General features: G+C 34.8%; 1 protein-coding gene and 1 long non-coding RNA gene across 2 annotated transcripts; both read right to left on the bottom strand.

The window, feature by feature from the left end:
- Positions 1-14: 14 nt before the first annotated feature.
- Positions 15-15,412, bottom strand: LOC103508398. The gene is made up of 3 exons (XM_008472941.3): positions 15,406-15,412; positions 11,323-11,496; positions 15-510 (listed from the first exon to the last, which is right to left on the bottom strand). Exons 1-3 carry the CDS (start codon positions 15,410-15,412, stop codon positions 86-88), a joined length of 606 nt encoding a protein of 201 aa, XP_008471163.2. The 3' UTR covers positions 15-85.
- A 5,155-nt stretch (positions 15,413-20,567) lies between these two features.
- Positions 20,568-22,390, bottom strand: LOC113467071. The gene is made up of 3 exons (XR_003391273.1): positions 21,357-22,390; positions 20,923-21,203; positions 20,568-20,833 (listed from the first exon to the last, which is right to left on the bottom strand). It is a non-coding gene; the product is annotated as an uncharacterized LOC113467071 (long non-coding RNA).
- Positions 22,391-24,557: the final 2,167 nt, after the last annotated feature.

Below are 24,557 nucleotides of genomic sequence, written 5' to 3'. Positions count from 1 at the left end.
CGTATTTTAGGTATGGTGCAACATTATTACATTTGAAATCACAAACAAAATTACACTGTACATAATAGAAACTCGTTGAATTCTATCAGTAAGGTCTCCAGACTGTGGCCTTTTGTTTTGTGCTCGTTGTGATGATTTTTCCACCACCGGGTGACGATGGCCTGACTTTCTTCTCCGGACTCAAACTCGTAGACACAATATTGATTTCAGGCGAGGATCGCGAAGACTTGGTGGAGTCCATACTTCCCAGGCATGGCTTGACGACTGTTTGGAAAGCGGATTTGACTAAACTCGATGACTTTTCATCGCATTCACTTTTGCTGTCGTTGTCGGATGAGCCGATGTTGGGAGAGGATTTCCTTGGACTAGAGATGGGTGTTGTGGGATGGAGAAGATCGCCGGGGTGGCCTGGGTAGTGGAGGGGGTAGAGGGGAGACGTTAGAAGATTGTGGGCGGTCAGATAGAAGTCGGCTGGAGATGATGGTATTGTTGGACTAGGTGGAAGTGTACCTGGAACAGAAGAGAAAAGTATCTTGTTAGATAGGTCTACAATCGTATGGGTATTTATCTACATTTTAGATTGGGAACGATTTAAAAACCTCCAAAATTTCAATTTTTGATTAAAGGTTGAAGAATAAACTTGTGATCTTCTCTAACAAGACGAGTAGAAATGAAATAATAGACTTGTGTATATCATTTGATTAACACTCCTGAAAATTCGTGAATGATGTAAAAGTTTCGAGTTTTGAGTCTTGACACTTTCTATTATGATTCTAATTATTCAAATCTCGTGTGTAAGGAGGGGATGTGTTGTAAAGAAAAATGGGGAGAAGATGGTGTTAGAAGCAACATGAATAATGAAAACATTTAACGAATAATGATAAGCTTTCCTTGTGTGTTTCCTTACATTCTAGGGTTCCCCTTCCAGATAGGATGTGTTGTAAAGAAAAATGGGGAGAAGATGGTGTTAGAAGCAACATGAATAATGAAAACATTTAACGAATAATGATAAGCTTTCCCTGTGTGTTTCCTTACATTCTAGGGTTCCCCTTCCAGATTTCTTCAGATGGAAATTGTTTTTGACAACGGAGAAGAATGCGGAAGGGATGCGTTTTGTAATGCTGTTCATGAGAACCGATATGTCTTGGGTGAGATTCTGTCACTGAGCTTGGCGACAGGATTTCAGAAATTTCAGAAGAATGCGGAAGGGATGCGTTTTGTAATGCTGTTCATGAGAACCGATATGTCTTGGGTGAGATTCTGTCACTGAGCTTGGCGACAGGAAGAGTGAATAATTTACACGTGTGGATATAATGTACCATAGTCGTATTGTATTCGTCAACATGCTCATAGCGAACGTGTAACGAACAAAAAGTTTCTTCAAAGTTTCAACTTCAGATTTCTTCAGATGGAAATTGTTTTTGACAACGGAGAAGAATGCGGAAGGGATGCGTTTTGTAATGCTGTTCATGAGAACCGATATTTCTTGGGTGAGATTCTGTCACTGAGCTTGGCGGCAGGATTTCACAAATTTCAGAAAGAGTGAATAATTTACACGTGTGGATATAATGTACCATAGACGTATTGTATTCGTCAACATGCTCATAGCGAACGTGTAACGAACAAAAAGTTTCTTCAAAGTTTCAACTGCATTTTCAAGTCCATTTTGCCTCGGACCAAACCCAAAATTAAGCGGGGAAAAGATATTTACTCTTCATAGAACAAGGAAATATTTTCACAGGAAAAACGGCTATAGGAACAGGAAGAGAAGCAGAAGCCTCATAACACAAGAATGAGGTTAAATTGGGGGATAGATATCCTCTTTACCAAAATACAGAGCCGGTGAGAGAAGCAGAAGCCTCATAACACAAGAATGAGGTTAAATTGGGGGATAGATATCCTCTTTACCAAAATACAGAGCCGGTGAGGAAGGGATGAGAGAAGGGAGTGGGGAGGAATAGAACCTCAGACTGTGGCTTCACATTATCACCATCATATTGTGGAAATGTGGGGATACCACGGCGTGCTATAATCTCGGCTGGAAATGCTATGTATTCTATACAATCATGTAATTCAACGTACTGTGGCCTGTTTAAAATTAAATACCCCTGCTGAACAGAAATAATTAACTTCTGTTCCAAATAACTTCTACTAAGCTACATGTCTCTTCTATGTTTTAATTAAAGGTTACTTTCAGCTTTCACAAATCGATCTTAAAAACAATTGAGGAGGATTGAATCTGATAAATCTCACATGAATAATGCCTGACTGTGGGTTGTGAGTGTTACCGTTAACTGTAATGGTGTCTCATTTGTCCCTTTCACCTTATTACGCTAGGAACATCTACGTATACAGATATAAATTTGTATTTCCTTCATTGCCCTTTCGTATTCTCTCTAGAGACCTACAGGCTTTCATGTACCCACATTCAAAAAATGGTAAGGGAAGGCAACATACCCTTGTGGAGAAAGCTTTGTAGGGTTAAGTGAAAATCAAAAAGAGATCTTTTTGAATTATATCTAAAGCCTTCTAAAAGCCCTGAGGATTTATAAAAATTAGCCAATGGATATTCCTCCTACGTAAAAAAAACGCTCCCTTCTTCAACCCTTGTGATTGAAAAATCGGAGATCTTTTTGAATTATATCTAAAGCCTTCTAAAAGCCCTGAGGATTTATAAAAATTAGCCAATGGATATTCCTCCTACGTAAAAAAACGCTCCCTTCTTCAACCCTTGTGATTGAAAAATCGGCAGCCTTCACCATCTGACGTCAAACTTTTCTGTCAGGTTTTGTAGGTTACACACACAGGCTTTTTCCAAATGACTGAAACAGTTTGGCTCTATAACCTATGTCAGATTAAAACTTTAAATGTGTGAAATAAGTAACTATTAAGACAACCCTATCGGTAGTGATTCTGTACTATCTCTATTAGATAACAGCCTTCACCATCTGACGTCAAACTTTTCTGTCAGGTTTTGTAGGTTACACACACAGGCTTTTTCCAAATGACTGAAACAGTTTGGCCCTAACCTCTGTCAAACTTTAAATGTGTGAAATAAGTAACTATTAAGACAACCCTATCGGTAGTGATTCTGTACTATCTCTTGACACCTGTGCTCATTCTGTTCCCTATTAATTAATTCTATAAAAACACCTCCTAAAGACCCTGGTACAGTATAAACGCCAGTATCCCATATGATGCTTATTCAAAAGCTTTCATTCGTGAGGAGGGCAAAGTTTGACAATCAGCCTGTATCTAACAGTTTGCATGATTGTAGATTGTATTGCGTGATACCGTTTAAAATAATAGCTATTATCTTTCAAGTTAAAACAATAGTAGGATGGTAAGGGAACTCAGATTTCATTACCCCTTTGACACCACCAGAGAAGTTGGGGATTGTTGAAAACATGAACACAACCAAATTCTTGTCTTTCCTCTACCCTACTTTGTCTCCTTCATGTTTCCTAGCCGACAAATTGAACAGGCTTACACTACTTACCTATATGTATCAAGATAATAGATACTAACCTATTTTATCAAAGCTATGCTGGTACAACTCACTGACTTCTTAGGGCAACCTGCTCAACTTTTACTCTCTGAAGATGTTGAGATGTTGGTGTACGACTGTACGTAGCAATAGCAAGATGTAATAAAAAGCTCCCCATTCAATTTCAGAAAGCTATAAATAATAATGGCATTATTGGGGGTTTCCCATTTGAATGGTAATAATACATATGAGTTTTACATTTGCGTAAAACTGGTGCTGACGTTTGACTAAATGACCGAACATAAATAAATTTGAATATAGCAAAATCCGCATTATAATAATGGCATTATTGGGGGTTTCCCATTTGAATGGTAATAATACATATGAGTTTTACATTTGCGTAAAACTGGTGCTGACGTTTGAATAAATGACCGAACATAAATAAATTTCAATATAGCAAAATCCGCATACCTCCTACATCTTGGTGTTATAATGAGCCTCAGGTTTCAAATCAACATTTTATCAAAGTCTGATGATCTCAAAATCAATCAAAGGCAAGTAGGTACATACTCTCATATAAATAAATGAAAGATAAGACTATTTAATAAATGCTGACATTATGATCAGAACCTACGTACATTAAAACAGAGCAGACGAATATTTGGATAAACTGGAAAAAGCTTTAGAAATTATTACCTAATAAGATACATGATCGAAATTAGTTTTATCAGAAATATTTGGGACGAAATATCTATCTTTCTAGAATTTTTGATCATAGGTAAATAAAATAAAAGATGAGCAATAAATCTTGTTTTAGAATGCCAAGTTACACTCTTTTATGAATGAAATAGAAATGGTTGATTTCAAATCAACATTTTATCAAAGTCTGATGATCTCAAAATCAATCAAAGGCAAGTAGGTACATACTCTCATATAAATAAATGAAAGATGAGACTATTTAATAAAGGCTGACATTATGATCAGAACCTAAATTAAAACAGAGTAGACGAATATTTGGATAAACTGGAAAAAGCTTTAGAAATTATTACCTACCTAATAAGATAAGTGCATGATTGAAATTGGTTTTATCAGAAATAGTTGGGAGGAAATAATTATGTATCTTTCTAGAATTTTTGATCATAAATAAAATAAAAGATGAGCAATAAATCTTGTTTTAGAATGCCAATTTACACTCTTTTATGAATGAAATAGAAATGGTTGATAGTCCTGTTGAAAATGTGGGTTTACTATCTTTACTATGTTTTTGAATTAATATAATAGAGTTTTCAAAATTATTTTGGAAATAGTGGTCCGCCAATTCTAAAAGGTTAAGAACCCCTGTGCTAGATTTTCTTTTTTGGATAATTCACATACGGTATGGGTACTGGCCAATAGTAACTGTGAAATCAGACCTTCAAATAATTAACTCATTGTTTAAGACAGTGAATTGGAAAATTGAAATGGGCAAGAAAGAAGACGTATACCTACATCAAAGCTATTGGGGGAGAGAAAAGCTATTAACTCGAACAAAGACCAGTATAGGAAATGAAATAAAAACACACAATTTTACGACGATCATTCTCAATGAATGTTTTGCCTAACACAAAGACTTCCCAGACTTTGACTTATCTGTAAACCCGTAATACATCAGAAAACCCCCTAATTGTTATTTCAGACAACAATAACATACGTTTGTGTGCCTGATGTGTGTTTGTTTTATTTAGTTGGATTTTTTTATTGTTACAGCAGCTTCTAAAAAAGAAGATCAAAATCCTACTTATTTGGTATTTGGGTAGCAATAATTTTCATTCATGGAAAACCTATAAAATGTGTGTAATAAACTCTTTTTTTCTTCCTTTTTTTATTTGTTTATTTACTTTCTTATGTGAGTATAATTTAGATTGACTTGTCTCTTTCTTTATGTCAGTATAAAACAAAATCCTACTTATTTGGTATTTGGGTAGCAATAATTTTCATTCATGGAAAACCTATAAAATGTGTGTAATAAACTCTTTTTTTCTTTCTTTCTTTTTTTATTTGTTTATTTACTTGCTTATGTGAGTATAATTTAGATTGACTTGTCTCTTCTTAATGTCAGTATAAATCTTGGTGTTATAATGAACCTCAGGTTTCAAATCAACATTTTATCAAAGTCTGATGATCTCAAAATCAATCAAAGGCAAGTAGGTACATGCTCTCATATAAATAAATGAAAGATAAGACTATTTAATAAATGCTGATATTATGATCAGAACCTACATTAAAACAGAGTCGACGAATATTTGGATAAACTGGAAAAAGCTTTAGAAATTATTACCCAATAAGATACATGATCGAAATTAGTTTTATCAGAAATATTTGGGCGGAAATATGTATCTTTCTAGAATTTTTGATCATAAATAAAATAAAAGATGAGCAATAAATCTTGTTTTAGAATGCCAAGTTACACTCTTTTATGAATGAAATAGAAATGGTTGATAGTCCTGTTGAAAATGCGGGTTTACTATCTTTACTATGTTTTTGAATTAATATAATAGAGTCTTCAAAATTATTTTGAATGAGATAATTTCACAAACATAGAGGTTTCGGATCTTTAGAATGGAATGTGTGTGTATTTTCAAAGAGGATGATTTTTTAATAGGTACCTAGCTAAGAAGGTGATAAATCTTTCGTATAAAAATATAAATAGACCTGATGTGATAGATGTGGATACTGTGTTATTATAATAAAATTATTATGTGATAGAACATTAAACCAACATTTTATGAACTGATTTTTAGGAAGAAGAATAAAAAAACCCTTCCATCCAAAGCATAGTTCTATGTTAGTGAACCAGTCAGTATCTATGTAATATTTTTCTTTTTTATTTTTTTAATTAAAAAAATGTAAAGTGATGAAAATGCTTTCAAAGATCAATGGGGAAAAAAAGAACCTTTAATGTAGGGAAAATCCAACACTTTTATACTTTTTATTAGGGTAAAAGAACACTCAAATAAGCATCATTCAATAGGATAAGGAAAGTCGTGTGATGTTCACACCAGATTTTTTTAATTAAAAAAATGCAAAGTGATGAAAATGCTTTCAAAGATCAATGGGGAAAAAAGAACCTTTAATGTAGGGAAAATCCAACACTTTTATACTTTTTAAATCAATGGGGGAAAAAAGAACCTTTAATGTAGGGAAAATCCAACACTTTTATACTTTTTAATAGGTATCTATAAACATAATACCTATGGATCTCGATATACATTTTTGATACATCTTTTATTTTACATACTCGAAACGATCGTACCTTCTAAGCTGTACTATACGTAATTACGTACCCCTGTAAAAGTATATTATTACATACAACATATGTATATAGACAATACATATGTAGAGAGGTGTAAGTACTACAGACTAAACCATCATACATTATAGGTATACAAGCTCTTCTCTTTTTTTCTATCTTCCTCGTTTTTTTTTCAACAATTTTTTACATGCATGATAAAAAAAAAGAAAATTAAAAATTTACATAAGTATTAGATATACAGGATATGTTGTTAATTACATAGAAATAAAAAAGTACATAAAGTTTCCATGGTAACTCTTCGGTATGGGGGCATTGGGCACTGATTAAAAAAAAAAAAAGATCCTTTGAAAAAAACCCCTGTCGACTTCACTTTTCCTACTTTCCTTATTATATGAGCAAAAGGCGTGTTCACACGATGTAAAGGTAGATTTATTAAAAATATTTTACATTACATTATTACGATTTGCTGATGATGATTAGAATTTCTATAACAAGGGTGTTCTCTGGGGGTAAAAGCTGTGCTCATTTTCAGAATGTGAACTCTTCAAGTGGGTTCTTATTCCAAAATGTTATTTGCTAGTAGACCAACTTAGCCAGGTAGTGGATGTATCCATGACCTTTTTCCGTATCTGTTAACGTAAGGAATTTACCACTTACCACTCTCAGAGTGATCTGACTAACCTGAATGAGAAACAATTTTCCATTAAAAACTGGATCATTGAGCCTGGAGTTCAGGATAAGAGTGTTTCTTTTTTGAATTGACAAAACATGTATAAAGAGTTATGTTTGTGTTTGCTCTCATTTCATTTGGAGGATCTTGATTTCATTTAAGATTTCACGAATATTTGCGTTCGTTTTTATCAGCAACTACGTACCGAGTATTTTTAACCACTTATCATCTTCAGTCCCCATCTCTCTCGTCACAATTAGTCACAAATATAGGCGTAACATTATAGTGGCCATTGTTATGATGGTTTATTTAATCCTCCGTGTAAATTTTCTTAATCAGTTCAGCATTTATTTTCCTCTCGGCATAATCAAGTCACTGAAGTTTCTGAACGTACCGAGTATTTTTAACCACTTATCATCTTCAGTCCCCATCTCTCTCGTCACAATTAGTCACAAATATAGGCGTAACATTATAGTAGCCATTGTTATGATGGTTTATTTAATCCTCCGTGTAAATTTTTTTAATCAGTTCAGTATTTATTTTCCTCCCGGCATAATCAAGTCACTGAAGTTTCTGTATTATGTAAATGCTTAATCTGCTCTCTTTATTACCTACCAATGGCATTGAAGAGATCCAAATTTTATTCCAAAAACAAGATGAGTAAAAAATAAGTTAGCACAGAATTGAAAAATGTCCTCAATTTTTCTTCCCAAATCGTTTTGCTGCTTTGTTTGTTCGTCTCTCCACGGAATGAGAAATGAATTTCGATGAAAATTAATGCAAGTTAAAACAAAGACACGGAGAAAGAGTCGTTCGGTTTTTTGGGAAACCATCTATTTGGAATTGTTGATTGTTCTTATTATACATTGTGATGAAATTTTTCACAATTTGACACTTTATTCGAAGTTGTGAACATCGATGATCCCCTTGAAGACAGTATTCACTAAAGCTGAAAGTTGCTTATTAGAAATTACTTGAAGTCGAATCGGAATGACGGAATAATTCAATAATTTCATAACTTGGGAAACCATCTATTTGGAATTGTTGATTGTTCTTATTATACATTGTGATGAAATTTTTCACAATTTGACACTTTATTCGAAGTTGAGAACATCGATGATCCCCTTGAAGACAGTATTCACTAAAGCTGAAAGTTGCCTATTAGAAATTACTTGAAATTGAATCGGAATGACGGAATAATTCAATAATTTCATAATGATGGAAAAAGACTGAGAAAACAATGAGCTAATTTTCCACCCCCAAAAATTACAATGAAGAACACACGCAAGTATTTCTTGATGGAATGAAAAGTTTAAAACGATTGCATACTTGAGTATTGTTAATGAAAACAAGAGGAGAAAAGGGATTTTCAGAAAAAAGAGGCTTCTCAGGCAGGAGAGAGGGATGGGGGGGGGAGCATTTATAATCCTCAACATGACGCTTTCGTTAATTGTCAACCCTTATTTTTCCCTTATGAAAAATGTTCTCCTATATCGCACGTATTATATGCGGAGGCTTTAAATGGATTTGGTTTTAAGTATATTTCTTGATGGAATGAAAAGTTTAAAACGATTGCATACTTGAGTATTGTTAATGAAAACAAGAGGAGAAAAGGGATTTTCAGAAAAAAAAAAGAGGCTTCTCAGGCAGGAGAGAGGGATGGGGGGCATTTATAATCCTCAACATGACGCATTCGTTAATTGTCAACCCTTATTTTTCCCTTATGAAAAATGCTCTCCTATATCGCACGTATTATATGCGGAGGCTTTAAAATGGATTTGGTTTGAAGTAGAAACGTCTCCCCGTACATGTGACAAGAAATAATTATAAACACCAGCCTCTGTTTATAATCCTCAACATGACGCATTCGTTAATTGTCAACCCTTATTTTTCCCTTATGAAAAATGCTCTCCTATATCGCACGTATTATATACGGAGGCTTAATTAAATGGATTTGGTTTGAAGTAAAAACGTCTCCCCGTACATGTGACAAGAAATAATTATAAACACCAGCCTCTGTTGACACCAAAACCGTCTCCACTCAAAATGTAAAGACTTCTTTAGAAACGCACTTCTAATAAATTAAATAACTTCAATTTTATGACAGTACAGCCTCTGTTGACACCAAAACCGTCTCCACTTAAAATGTAAAGACTTCTTTAGAAACGCACTTCTAATAAATTAAATAACTTCAATTATAAGACAGTAACTATGCTTCCAGATTTGGAAAAATTATGTGTCCACAACATGATCTCTGCAGCATTACCTGTAATGGTAATGTGAGTACACGAGACTCATGGGGAAGTAGGCATCTCCACTAATAATAGTGGAGGCGACAACATCTTGTTGAGGGGAAAAATCTGTGTGTTTAAAAACCAGAAACGTAATGTGATGTTTTACCATAAAGTTTAATATTGCACGTTACATTGAGTTTTTAAATATCTGAATGTCTAAATTTTATTGTAAGCCTTTTAGACAGTGTGACCTGATTTGTGACATGGATGATGACTTTCCAACGTCTGGGAAATAATTTAATGAAAATTTCTAACCAAAAAGGGTTTCTCGTTCTTTTCCGCTATATTTTATAAAGCAGACAAAGCAACATTTAACACAACGCGATTATTTTTCCCGCTGCGCTGATTGGTAACTTGGCCTGGCGCACTGCCGTGCGCCTAGATCTATTTAAAATCATCATTCCTTTTCTTTCAATATTCAACCCTCGGTGAATTTCCCTTCTGAAGGGAAATGAAAAGTTTTCCGTGATGTAAAGATTAGATATTATTAGTAGGAGCTTTTGTAGGAAAAAACAAAGCTACATGAGAGCAGACCTCACTCTCCTTGTGGTACAGATTTGAATCACGCTCGCGCTCCCCTCAGTAACATTCAACAAAAGTTGAACTTGTGAAGAACGAAAGGTTATGGGACACCGAAAGAGGGTCAAAAAATGCAAAGAGAATGGGAGAGAGATTTTCTCGTTCTTTTCCGCTATATTTTATAAAGCAGACAAAGCAACATTTAACACAACGCGATTATTTTTCCCGCTGCGCTGATTGGTATACCCCTGCTGAACAGAAATAATTAACTTCTGTTCCAAATAACTTCTACTAAGCTACATGTCTCTTCTATGTTTTAATTAAAGGTTGTGCGATATAGGAGAGCATTTTTCATAAGGGAAAAATAAGGGTTGACAATTAACGAATGCGTCATGTTGAGGATTATAAATGCCCCCCCCATCCCTCTCTCCTGCCTGAGAAGCCTCTTTTTTCTGAAAATCCCTTTTCTCCTCTTGTTTTCATTAACAATACTCAAGTATGCAATCGTTTTAAACTTTTCATTCCATCAAGAAATACTTGCGTGTGTTCTTTATTGTAATTTTTGGGGGTGGAAAATTAGCTCATTGTTTTCTCAGTCTTTTTCCATCGTTATGAAATTATAGAATTATTCCGTCATTCCGATTCGACTTCAAGTAATTTCTAATAGATGCAACATTCCGAATGGTCCAAAACCGCCCGGATGTGCTCCAGGAATAAAGTGGAAATCTGAAACAAGAGAAAATTGGATGTGTTAGCCATTGATGATCTTTAAGAAAGATTTCGAGGTGCCTCCTGAAAATTGAGTGCTGTGGATTTAAAAGTTAAGTAATTGCCTATTAACACGTTTGTCGCTAATTTTTCGGTGTATCGAAGTGACTTCTAGTCTACGAGGGATAATTTATCGACTGAATTGTAAATAACTCAAAACCAGTCTGCTCGAGATTGGAGACTAAACAGAAGTTTCAAGAAGAGAAGAAAGCCGATTAAAAGGGAGAGGAAGAAGGAACATAAAGAATAATTTAAAGATTTAAATAATATCACTTGTAAAAGATAACCTTACCTTTGGTTGAGATAGGACACAGCGCTGAGGAAAGTTTACAAAGGTCAGTGGGGGTTCTCCTGAAATATTCAGGCCAGGCGTAGCTCATGTATGTAGAAGCGTCAAGCCATTGGGGATGCAACATTCCGAATGGTCCAAAACCGCCCGGATGTGCTCCAGGAATAAAGTGGAAATCTGAAACAAGAGAAAATTGGATGTGTTAGTCATTGATGATCTTTAAGAAATATTTCGAGGTGCCTCCTGAAAATTGAGAACTGTGGATTTAAAAGTTAAGTAATTGCCTATTAACACGTTTGTCGCTAATTTTTCGGTGTATCGAAGTGACTTCTAGTCTACAAGGGATAATTTATCGACTGAATTATATATTGAGATATGTATTGGGAAAAATCCTACAATGCTGCAGTGAGCACCAAAGTTGTGACATAATAACACAAAGAAATTGCATTTAATTATTTTAATAATAACTCAATTTAGAACACACTGTTCTCATCAGGTCTGATAAATTTCGTCTATGCTCACGGGCGTTTCAATTTTGTTTCCATACAAAACAGATTCCTCTATGTGCTTGTTTTGTGACGCAGGGGATTTGTTTTGATTTATGATTTATTGTTTTATAATCATGCCAGTTATTTTTCATTGTTTATAGAATATTTGGCCGCAGTTTCTATCAGTATTTTCAGCCACAAGGATTAAACAATGTGTCTGTTTTATATAGATAAAGAAATGTAGGTTCATAGATTGTTTATAGAATATTTGGCCGCAGTTTCTATCAGTATTTTCAGCCACAAGGATTAAACAATGTGTCTGTTTTATATAGATAAAGAAATATAGGTTCATAGATAGTTAATCTAGTTTTTTGCTGTGTTAATGTTCATGTGCTACAAGAGGTATTTCCTTGTAGAAACGTACGTAAATATTGGGTATGAGAATCGTCCAACTAAGCTCGTCAACAAAAGTCACGATTTCGTAATAACCAACTCACACTTAAAACTATGAAAAATATTCAAAAAAATTATACTGACATTAAGAAGAGACAATTCAATCTAAATTATACTCACATAAGCAAGTAAATAAACAAATAAAAAAAGAAAGATTTGTATTTTGTTATTTGTTCCCTTTTAAGTTTTAAAATCACGATTGCCTGGTCCTATTTTGATTATATTTCATAATAAATTTGAAATAAATCATCAATGTAGATTCGTCGCTCATTAAAATTTGGGGTCCGAGAACTGAGCGGGGTCCGTTTTTTGTTCAAAATTCTCATCTCCCACCACCTAGGTACAGCCTCATGAATCATAAACCCTTGTAGTGCTTCAGTCAGCAAAGATACTTTGGTCAAAAGACCCTATTTTTTGATAGTTAAACCTGTTGTTTAAAAGTGTGAAATCTTTTGAGTGATTGACACTTCTTTTGCACTGACGAATAAAACACTTTTTTTTGTTACTTTCTATTACTACAGTATAGCGAGCTATACTAGTAATGAAAGTATTGCAATCGGTCCAAATTTTCAAAATCGGGAAATGGTTGGAAATATCCGTTTTGGGATCTCCTGATGTCAAAAAAGTGATTTTTAGCCCATGGTCTGTACGTATGTATGTACGTACATATGTGTCATTGTGTCCGCGCCGGTATCGCGATTTAAGTATTTAGAGCAGGGGTTCTTAACCTTTTAGAATTGGCGGACCACTATTGATAAACCAAAAATCTCGCGGACCACTTGAGATTATGTATGTATATGCAATCAATTGTACATTGTACACGCTATGTGACAATGGGTATGTATTAGAGGACCTATATCTACCTGTAGGAAAAGAGATAGAAAATGAGAAAAATTAACATTATTATTTATTTATTTGTTTGTTTGACTTTTTCCTTATTCACCTCTCGCGGACCACCTAAAACCCTCTCGCGGACCACCTAAAACCCTCTCGCGGACCACTAGTGGTCCACGGACCATAGGTTAAGAATGGCTGATCTAGCAGCTAGCAGTTTATATTCAAATCTAGCACAGCTAAATCTACTAACGCGTACCTACGTTTTGTATCCCAAATATCTACATATATGTAGAAAGTAGAATTGTAGATATTCATGGAGGTATCTATCTACCTACTCTAAAAAGTTTTTTCTCACCTTGTTTAGATTTCTGTATACTCACTCATTCATCCATTCCCATTCCTTTCAAATATTTCATAAAAATGTTGGGAAAATGAGGTTCAGAAAAAAAGTGTACAAAAATAAAAGTTTTGAAAACGAAATAACGTATCTACATAGTCGTATGAATATCTATGTACCTAGGTAGGTATACATATTACATTTTTTCCCCCACGAAACCTTGGTATACCTACATCAACTTCTACCTATAATTATGTACCTCTTTCAGTAATGTGTGAACTTTTCCCTCCCAGGTACTTCAAATGTATAGCTTTTGACTTGCTTCGAATTATCGACCTAAGTTTGTCATTTTTAATAGTAAAAATTAAAAATATGAAAAAAGTTCTGATAAAACCTACTACAATAATGTTTTATTTCTAAACGGACCTTTCAGTCTCAGAAAAGTAGAGCGAAAAGAATCTACAAGAAAGGGAACATGAAAGCTTGAAGAGAGAATATGAACAATGTAACGGTCAGACTAAAAGGTCCAGAGCATTGGTATATTTATGTACGCTATATGTTTTTTTAAAAAAGATGAATTGACCAGTCAAGTTTAATTTACGAAGGGTTCACACACAAAATGCAAATGGATTTCAAGTTGAGTTTTCAAGAGAGAGAAAAAAAAAGAGAAAAATACTCTTTTTGTGGGCAGAGGGTAAAAAAATTCGAAAAAAATAAGGTACAGTTTAAACAATCGAAGTTTGCTTACATGAGAGTCTAAAATTATGCCAATAACATTAATAGAAAAAATTAAAAAAATCAAAAAGTGATTTTGGGGGCCAAGGTACAACCAGGCACCCTACATGAGAGTTAACAGGAACTGTGCTTTATTCTGTGTTCAGTTAGTGGATGTGCCAAATTACTCTCAAGACAAATTCCTAAAAGGTAAGTACCTACCTCCATTTTCCCTCTCCCTAATGTTATTATGTCTGTGAACCAAATTATATTAGAATACCTAATACATACATAATTTGTTAGGTATGTACCTACCTATAACTATTTGTTTGGTAGTCAACCATTTTCCCTCTCCCTAATGTTATTATGTCTGTGAACCAAATTATATTAGAATACCTAATACATACATAATTTGTTAGGTATGTACCTATACCTATAACTATTTGTTTGGTAGTCAACACATTCCTTTCAAATATTTCATAAAAATGTTGGGAAAATGAGGTTCAGAAAAAAAGTGTACAAAAATAAAAGTTTTGAAAACGAAATAAACTATCTATATAGTCGTATGAATATCTATGTAGGTATACATATTACATTTTTCCCTCCACGAAACCTTGGTATACCTACATCAACTTCTACCTATAATTATGTACCTCTTTCAGTAATGTGTGAACTTTTCTTTCCTTCAGGTACTTCAAATGTATAGCTTTTGACTTGCTTCGAATTATCGACCTAAGTTTGTCATTTTTAATAGTAAAAATTAAAAATATGAAAAAAAGTTCTGATAAAACCTATTACAATTATGTTTTATTTCTAAACGGACCTTTCAGTCTCACAAAAGTAGAGCGAAGGAAAATCTACAAGAAAGGAAAGGTGAAGAAGACGGGGAACACGAAAGCTTGAAGAGAGAATATGAACAATGTAACAGTCAGACTAAAAGGTCCAGAGCATTGGTATATTTATGTAAAAATATGAAAAAAAGTTCTGATAAAACCTATTACAATTATGTTTTATTTCTAAACGGACCTTTCAGTCTCACAAAAGTAGAGCGAAGAGAATCTACAAGAAAGGAAAGGTGAAGAAGACAGGGAACATGGAAGCTTGAAGAGAGAATATGAACAATGTAACAGTCAGACTAAAAGGTCCAGAGCATTGGTATATTTATGTGACTACATAAAATTTTCATCGGGAAATTACATTGATTTAACAATAAATTGGGCAATGTGCAATAAGTGCTAGAGTGAGTAAAAATCTTACCAACCATTTTTCGTCACAGATTACTTATGCACATAAAAATTCGATATAGGTACACATAAACCGTAACGTAAAAGGTACAAGTAACAGAGATGTCACTTTAAAGTGATAAATGCCATGAAATCACTCCTGGCTCAATAAAAATGAAATGGATGAAAGATGAAACGTTAAAATGCAGATTGACCAGTCAAGTTTAATTTACGAAGGGTTCACACACAAAATGCAAATGGATTTCAAGTTGAGTTTTCAAGAGAGAGAAAAAAAAAAGAGAAAAATACTCTTTTTGTGGGCAGAGGGTAAAAAATTTCGAAAAAAATAAGGTACAGTTTAAACAATCGAAGTTTGCTTAGGGTGTCTAGTCGTACCTTGGCCCCCAAAAAAAGAGAAAAATACTCTTTTTGTGGGCAGAGGGTAAAAAATTTCGAAAAAAATAAGGTACAGTTTAAACAATCGAAGTTTGCTTACATGAGAGTTAACAGGAACTGTGCTTTATTCTGTGTTCAGTTAGTGGATGTGCCAAATTACTCTCAAGACAAAATTCCTAAAAGGTATAAGTACTGACTTTATTTGAAAATGTGGAGTTCGTTAACGTTCATGTCTGGAAGCTTTTATTTCCATTGACGAAATTATTTTCATCCCCCGCCGGTTGCGATTTCGTCAACTGTGATGCATCATGAAGAGTTATTTGAGTGATTGGACTCTGATTTGAGTGTGATGTTAAAGTTGGCACGTGTCCAGAAATACAAATGAGACCATTTTCTCCTCAAATCTTTTGTCATGATTGCTGGACATTACCGGGATAAAGTTTGAGGGTGATAGCGTAAAACACCCTTTTACTTTAAGTTAAGTGGTGTGAATGTTGAAACTTTTTGATATCACAGATAATGTAGGTACTTTGTGTACATATTGGAAAATTTCACCATCAATACCTATACTTGAGGACGGAAAATTCTTTAATAAACAAGAATAAATCAATTATGTGAATGTGAATATTATCTAATCTAATCCTTATACATATTTACATACTCCATACTCGTAGGCTTTTGAGTTTGAGGAATGAAAAATGATATATGGGGCAGTTCAGTTAGAGATTATTCATTACAAACGAGTGTAAGTATACCCATAAACCATAAAGAATACGGTTAGAAGTTGGAAATAATGTCATTTTATTGCAGTTTGTTCGTGAAAACAGAACTTTACAATTTACTGTGGCTGCTGGGTTGTAGGGACTCTTCTACTACGTTTTGTATGCATTTTGCATAAGACTGCTATAGATATGTTACTTACAGTCGCAGGAAACGCAGGTAAAGCATTTGTTGGAGTTGTGCATTGAACGAACCACCAGGAATGTTGAAGTTGGTTGTTTTCAAAATCATATTTTATTTTGTTGCAGTTTTGTACACAGTTAACGCATCAGTTGCAGTAGAAAGAAGCGTTTGATACTGTGAAACAAATGAAGCGAGAGGGACAGAATGATGATATCGTCTCTTACTCTTGTTTTATTTGAGGTGTACATACGGCATACGGGGTGTACTGTATGTACACTGTGTACATAAACTTCTTTCTAGTTATAATATTTTATCTGTTACTGAATACCTACCGTCAATATCAATGATTTCACACATTCTCAACATCAAGTAACGGATTTGCTATGGTATATATTATGTAACTGAGTGAATTTTAGTCCGATGGATAACGGAGGTAACCAAAGCATTTAACTAAAATAAAGAGATCCCAAATTAATATGCTAATGAGTTGTTCCCAAATACATATACAACAGCTGATGATACCTATATCCATTTGTTTCTTTGAACAAGGACATGGGTCGAATGGAGGAGTTACAATTGGGAAATTATTTTTAATAAAAGTCATTCCTACGTAAAAAGTTGTGAAAAATCCAAATCTGAGGTCAAAACTCCGAAAAAGTAACTTTAAAAGGTCGGAAATTTTTAATTGCCGTTCTAATGAAAAAGTTCAAAGAGTTGTGACGTCAGATTTCGCAATTTTTAATTGCCGTTCTAATGAAAATCTTCAAAGAGTTGTGACGTCAGATTTCACGTCAAAATGCGCAGAAACGCTTGCGCACAAACAAACGAAGCGGGAGTCATGAATTATGACGTCATCGCCTACGGGAGCGTATGCCGTGACGTCAAACTTCACGATTTACCGGTATTTTTTAGATCGATTTATCTCGGTATCTATAAGTCGTAGAGGAAAAGAAAAATTCCGTTGGTCCTCATTTTTCCTGCTCTATGACTTTGAAACATCATCCAAGTAAGCGCAACTGATCTATTGAAAGGATCAAAGAAAATCGAAAAATATCTGTTGTAAAACTCTTTTGTCCTGCCACATTTCTAGACAATATGGAATATCTAAACGTACTTAATTGGAAAATGATTCCTGAGATCCTAAAGATACTCACGTCACGTACCACCCTGTATGGGAAATTAAAATTCTGTCTGCCAAAGGTTGCATGTCTCACATTGTTAGTCTCTTATTTCACGATGAGGTTTCGTGATATTTTCGTTTCGGAGCGGTCTGCCAAAGGTTGCATGTCTCACATTGTTAGTCTCTTATTTCACGATGAGGTTTCGTGATATTTTCGTTTCGGAGCGAAAAAAAAAAGGAAAAAGGAGACCGCGCTTCGAAACAGTCGAAGTACACATCCAATAAATTTCCCTCGAGCACTCGTCCCTGCCGAGGAAAATGTGGGCAAATTGGAGACGAAGATTGTTCAGAGTCACAGTGTGCAAAATAAAATAGCAACGATGATTGCCAACATCCCCAATGAAGGCGGTGGGCAAATTGGAGACGAAGATTGTTCAGAGTCACAGTGTGCAAAATAAAATAGCAACGATGATTGCCAACATCCCCAATGGAGGCGGCGTCTGCCAAAGGTTGCATGTCTCACATTGTTAGTCTCTTATTTCACGATGAGGTTTCGTGATATTTTCGTTTCGGAGCGAAAAAAAAAAGGAAAAAGGAGACCGCGCTTCGAAACAGTCGAAGTACACATCCAATAAATTTCCCTCGAGCACTCGTCCTTGCCGAGGAAAATGTGGGCAAATTGGAGACGAAGATTGTTCAGAGTCACAGTGTGCAAAATAAAATAGCAACGATGATTGCCAACATCCCCAATGGAGGCGGTAATATCAACTTTTCCTTGCCAAATCCAAATATTCCAAATACAATCCAGTAAGAAGTACCTACAATCCAGTAAGAAGTACTTATCACGGATAAAGTATTACAACCAACACGTAAAGAAGTAAACCGTTTTTAGGACAAATCTAGAATTTCAGGATAACAAACCCGAACCTTTTTTCCCCACTAGCATAATATTTGTACAACGTTTGTATTTCTGTAAAGAAGTAAACCGTTTTTAGGACAAATCTAGAATTTCAGGATAACAAACCCGAACCTTTTTTCCCACTAGCATAATATTTGTACAACGTTTGTATTTCCACTTTTCCTTGCCAAATCCAAATATTCCAAATACAATCCAGTAAGAAGTACCTACAATCCAGTAAGAAGTACTTATCACGGATAAAGTTTAAAGTATTACAACCAACACGTAAAGAAGTAAACCGTTTTTAGGACAAATCTAGAATTTCAGGATAACAAACCCGAACCTTTTTTCCCACTAGCATAATATTTGTACAGCGTTTGTATTCCTATACTTATTTTCAACAACGATCACAACAATGGGAGGGAGGGAAAGGAGAAAAGGGAAGTAGAGGGAGGTATATCTTGTCTTGTGTGTGGTTTTATCATTCCACCAAAATTTATGTCCATATTTCATAGTTTTTATTTTTTTTCCTGTCATGTTTTATTTCCAGGATTTCTTTTCCTTCGTTTATTCTTGGAAGTAGAGGGAGGTATATCTTGTCTTGTGTGTGGTTTTATCATTCCACCAAAATTTATGTCCATATTTCATAGTTTTTATTTTTTTCCTGTCATGTTTTATTTCCAGGATTTCTTTTCCTTCGTTTATTCTTCTTTTTTTTGCCTTACCCATCTTGTTTCTTCTTTGTACCTTCCTCTGTCTCTAATACTTCCTCGTTCTTTTTCTTATTCTTCTTTCCTTATGTGAGTTCTTGAGAAATAAAACATGATTCTCGTCATAGAGAGGAAAAAATTCTATTGGAAATTTATCTGTCTTTAGTTTATTCTTCTTTTTTTTGCCTTACCCATCTTGTTTCTTCTTTGTACCTTCCTCTGTCTCTAATACTTCCTCGTTCTTTTTCTTATTAAGGAAAGAAGTTTATTCTTCTTTTTTTTGCCTTACCCATCTTGTTTCTTCTTTGTACCTTCCTCTGTCTCTAATACTTCCTCGTTCTTTTTCTTATTCTTCTTTCCTTATGTGAGTTCTTGAGAAATAAAACATGATTCTCGTCATAGAGAGGAAAAAATTCTATTGGAAATTTATCTGTCTTTATCCCAAAACTGGACACTTTTGATGTGCTTTCCCTATTTTGAATTCTACTCAGCTCTGTAGAAAGAGAATTTATTAAAATTACTCAGATGAGAGAGAAAGAAATAGATTAGGTAAAAATGATAAATTAATTTTCTGTCTGATTAATTTCAAACATATTTCATTGCAACATAATATTTCAAACTGACGTATGGATGTATTTTTAGCGCTCTTGAAAGTGCAAGGCATAACAGAAATTTTAATAATATCAGAAATTTTAATAATGTTCCCTGTCTTTATTTTTTTGTCTGCTTCGTTATTCATTTTCTTTCTCCTTGTCTCGTTGTCACTGAGGATAATGTTGTCATATTCAATAGCAATCTGAAATCTCATGTGGAAGGGGCTCCTAAGCTTTGAATGCACTTCTGTCATGCCCTATTTCTGTGTCTGGTGTCTGATTTTGAATTCTTTATTTCCTTGCTTCTTTTAGGTGTGCATTTCTTCTCGTTTGTGCTCTTTTTAACAACAGATATTTCAATATTCTTATTGTCTACTCTAGAAAGTCCAAGTTACCAACTTTCCGATAGAAAACGAATGTTTTGAACTATCATTTTGTTGTATACCAAAATAAACATTGACGCAAAGTTTTCAGTCACTGCACTTCACAGCGATACAGTTGATAATATTGATAACAACATTACTAATACATGGGGTACCTTACACGTGTATAAACATGGAAATTAATATTGTGACATTACCTATAATGCTTGGGAATGTCGCTACCTTGTGAACAATCACTGTCAAGAGCGACTTTTTGCTCTTCAGTTGAGTGTACTTTTGGGCATTTGAGATATTTTGTAGGCACCTAGGTATCATGAACACCTACTAATATGTAGTCTACTGGAGATAACGTGCACCCATCTTCTTGAGGCAAATGAGAAAGCGATCTACGTCTCCAACTTCTGGAGGAGAAAGATTTGATGAGAGAGAAGATGACATGGAAAGTAAAGGAAGTAATACCTAGCGATCTACGTCTCCAACTTCTGGAGGAGAAAGATTTGATGAGAGAGAAGATGACATGGAAAGTAAAGGAAGTAATACCTAGGTACCAAGGTACCTACTACCTACAATAGCTTACGAAATTGTCCTATGAGTCCTTAGACCTATCTATGGTCACCAACGTGAAACATCTATTGTGAATAAGAGCATTTATTTTTACTATTTCCATGGCCTGGATTGCATTTAATGAGACAAAACTAATCAGAAACGTAGCATATCCAGGAGGAAACGTAGATTAGAGAAGGTACAGCGCTAAAGTCATGTACTGCTTAAAAATCGTCTCCGAATGTTAAAATCGACAGACCAAACAGATATTTAGTGCAGTCCATACCTTTTTTAATGAGACAAAACTAATCAGAAACGTAGCATATCCAGGAGGAAACGTAGATTAGAGAAGGTACAGCGCTAAAGTCATGTACTGCTCAAAAATCGTCTCCGAATGTTAAAATCGACAGACCAAACAGATATTTAATGCAGTCCATACCTTCCTAGTAACGCTTCAATGCACTCACAAATTCACATCTGATTGTAATACTAATAGAGAAATATTACACCCGCACCACACCACTGCCCCCTAGCCTTGTTAACAATTAAATTTTATGATCTGATTAGGCAGGCGAGATCATTTTGAAAAGCAAGCATTATTTTTATGATGAAGTTTCCAATTGGAATTTATGTGCTCGATAATTTTTGTGATGGTGGAGAATGGGGTTTCACTGTTTCATTAGATTCCAAATTTTAAATAAATATTTTATACCTCGACAAAAAATCGTATAATTATCTGGAATAATTGTACATACATAATTACATATTATTATGTGTTTTGTATTGAACACACACGACGAAACGGTTGTGTTTGCTATCAAAAGTTTAGTTAAAAAAAAACACCACAAGTTTGTTATTTTCAAAAGCTGTGTCCACACATAGTCAACGCCGTCGATCGACGAGGTGAATCTATGTTGTCGAGGCAGTGTACGGTTTCAGTCGACATCGATGGAGTCGATAGACGGCGCGGCGTCTATAGACTCGATCTTCCACAAAATAACTGTGTGTGGATAGAGACAGCTTAATAGATATGCTCAGTGTATAGGATGATTGACTGCTTGACCGTAACCAAAATGAAAATTGGATGTCTTGGTCACCCTCATAACCCCGTATCTCGGATAAACTACCCTACCATGACAAAGAACTTGAGAAACAGCAGAGTTCCACTTTGATGAAACCCAAAACGATAACACACAGCAGAGAAACAGTTAAGAAAAACAGCAAACGTGATGCTGTGGCACTTGATTCGCTCCAACAGCAAAGCAAACATGTGAGCAGAGCATATTATTTGACTTTAATAAAACAAAGTTCAAGTAGTTTCTGCAGGTAGCGAAAAATTTTCTATGTACAGGGTGAAGCTCCATAACCGCCCTCCGTGCTCAGTGGTGTAACTGGTCGAAAATGAGCTCAGCCAATACCATCACCAAACAATGGATAAATAATAATTAATAGGTAACATTATTTTGTGCAAGATCACAGTGGGAAATTTTTTTGTACAGTACAGATTTTGGAAAGACAGTTTCAATGGTCTCCAATGTGACATTTATAACTTGAATATCTTTAAATGGGTTCTGAATATTACTGGTCTTAAAGATTCAGCAGAGACTTTCCACCATCTCCAAGTCACATAAGGAAATTGGTGGAGATGTCATCACCACACTAACAATGTACTGGACAAAGGAATCACTAGGAACAAAGGCCATTAGTTGATATTGAGTCACCCTGTATACACATCTTCAATGTACAATATTATTTCGTATCTACTTACCTACAGGAGTTACACGGAACTTTATGCACAAAGTAAGTTCAGAAACACTCACACACTGTATACCTATGTATTGTACACACACTCACGTACATCAATTTTCTGGAGTTGCTTTCCTTTTTTTTTTTATAGAAAAAGTTGTATTTTAGATTACTTCTGTCATTTTCATACTTGACGTTATGCAAAGTAAATTGCTGAATTTAGTATGAAACTGCTGACTCATGTGTAGAAGCCAAGGTTTCTGCTGTACAATGGGAACCATATGGTTTGTGTTCTGAATGGTATCTTCATGTTTTATGCTAGATACTCGGGGGTACTATTCATAGCAAGATAGATTATGTATATACCTATACCTTACTATGAATGGTAATGTGAAAGAAGATCGTTTGTAGTCTTGTATCTTGTACTGTTAGTGAGTGGTAAGGGTAAGGCGGACACTGTACTTTGTATGCACTGTACTTTGTAGTGCTGAATAAAGTGGAGCAAGATTTCAGCACCACTTTGAACACAAACCTTTATACTCTTTATAGTGTTTGTTCAAAAGTGTGTTTGGATCACTGAATATCTTTAATGTCTTTTTCACTGTACACACACGTAGTTCTTGCGGATCCAGAAACTTCTTTCAAAGTTCACAGACAATATAATATCCTCCTCTTTTTATTACTTACTTCCCCCCTAACTGGATTTATAGTAGAGGTAGAGGATTCACTTCCTTCAGCACAAACTACTTGCTCTCTCCCTCTGATTTCTCTTTGTCTTCCTATCCTTCCACGCTCTCGTTCCCTTTCGGAATGTTTCTCTGTTTCAAGCCATAAGTTTTAAATGCTTCAATGAATTTCTATTTTATTTACAACTTCTACCGTTTCTTTTTCTCTTGTTAGTTTTGTGCTTTACGAGGCTCTCTCGTTTATCATGTCGTCTTGCCGTTTGATATAGGATACCTACTACCTAGGTTACACCACGGCTTCGGCTTAGGGTTTGATATAGGAAAGTAATAAAAAGAGGAGGATATTATATTGTCTGTGAACTTTGAAAGAAGTTTCTGGATCCGCAAGAACTACGTGTGTGTACAGTGAAAAAGACATTAAAGATATTCAGTGATCCAAACACACTTTTGAACAAACACTATAAAGAGTATAAAGGTTTGTGTTCAAAGTGGTGCTGAAATCTTGCTCCACTTTATTCAGCACTACAAAGTACAGTGCATACAAAGTACAGTGTCCGCCTTACCCTTACCACTCACTAACAGTACAAGATACAAGACTACAAACGATCTTCTTTCACATTACCATTCATAGTAAGGTATAGGTATATACATAATCTATCTTGCTATGAATAGTACCCCCGAGTATCTAGCATAAAACATGAAGATACCATTCAGAACACAAACCATATGGTTCCCATTGTACAGCAGAAACCTTGGCTTCTACACATGAGTCAGCAGTTTCATACTAAATTCAGCAATTTACTTTGCATAACGTCAAGTATGAAAATGACAGAAGTAATCTAAAATACAACTTTTTCTATAAAAAAAAAGGAAAGCAACTCCAGAAAATTGATGTACGTGAGTGTGTGTACAATACATAGGTATACAGTGTGTGAGTGTTTCTGAACTTACTTTGTGCATAAAGTTCCGTGTAACTCCTGTAGGTAAGTAGATACGAAATAATATTGTACATTGAAGATGTGTATACAGGGTGACTCAATATCAACTAATGGCCTTTGTTCCTAGTGTTTCCTTTGTCCAGTACATTGTTAGTGTGGTGATGACATCTCCACCAATTTCCTTATGTGACTTGGAGATGGTGGAAAGTCTCTGCTGAATCTTTAAGACCAGTAATATTCAGAACCCATTTAAAGATATTCAAGTTATAA

Source organism: Diaphorina citri, unplaced genomic scaffold (assembly GCF_000475195.1).
Source record: "Diaphorina citri unplaced genomic scaffold, Diaci psyllid genome assembly version 1.1 scaffold395, whole genome shotgun sequence".
Lineage (NCBI taxonomy): Eukaryota > Metazoa > Arthropoda > Insecta > Hemiptera > Psyllidae > Diaphorina > Diaphorina citri.
Note: the sequence above shows the minus strand (reverse complement) of the source record. Positions and strands in the feature narration are given on the sequence as shown.

Excerpts from the sequence above, each read along its gene's own strand:
- LOC103508398 (XM_008472941.3), bottom strand. Across the intron at positions 511-11,322 it reads GTGTCCTATCTCAACCAAAG|GTACACTTCCACCTAGTCCA; the intron begins GTAAGGTTATCT and ends CTTCTGTTCCAG.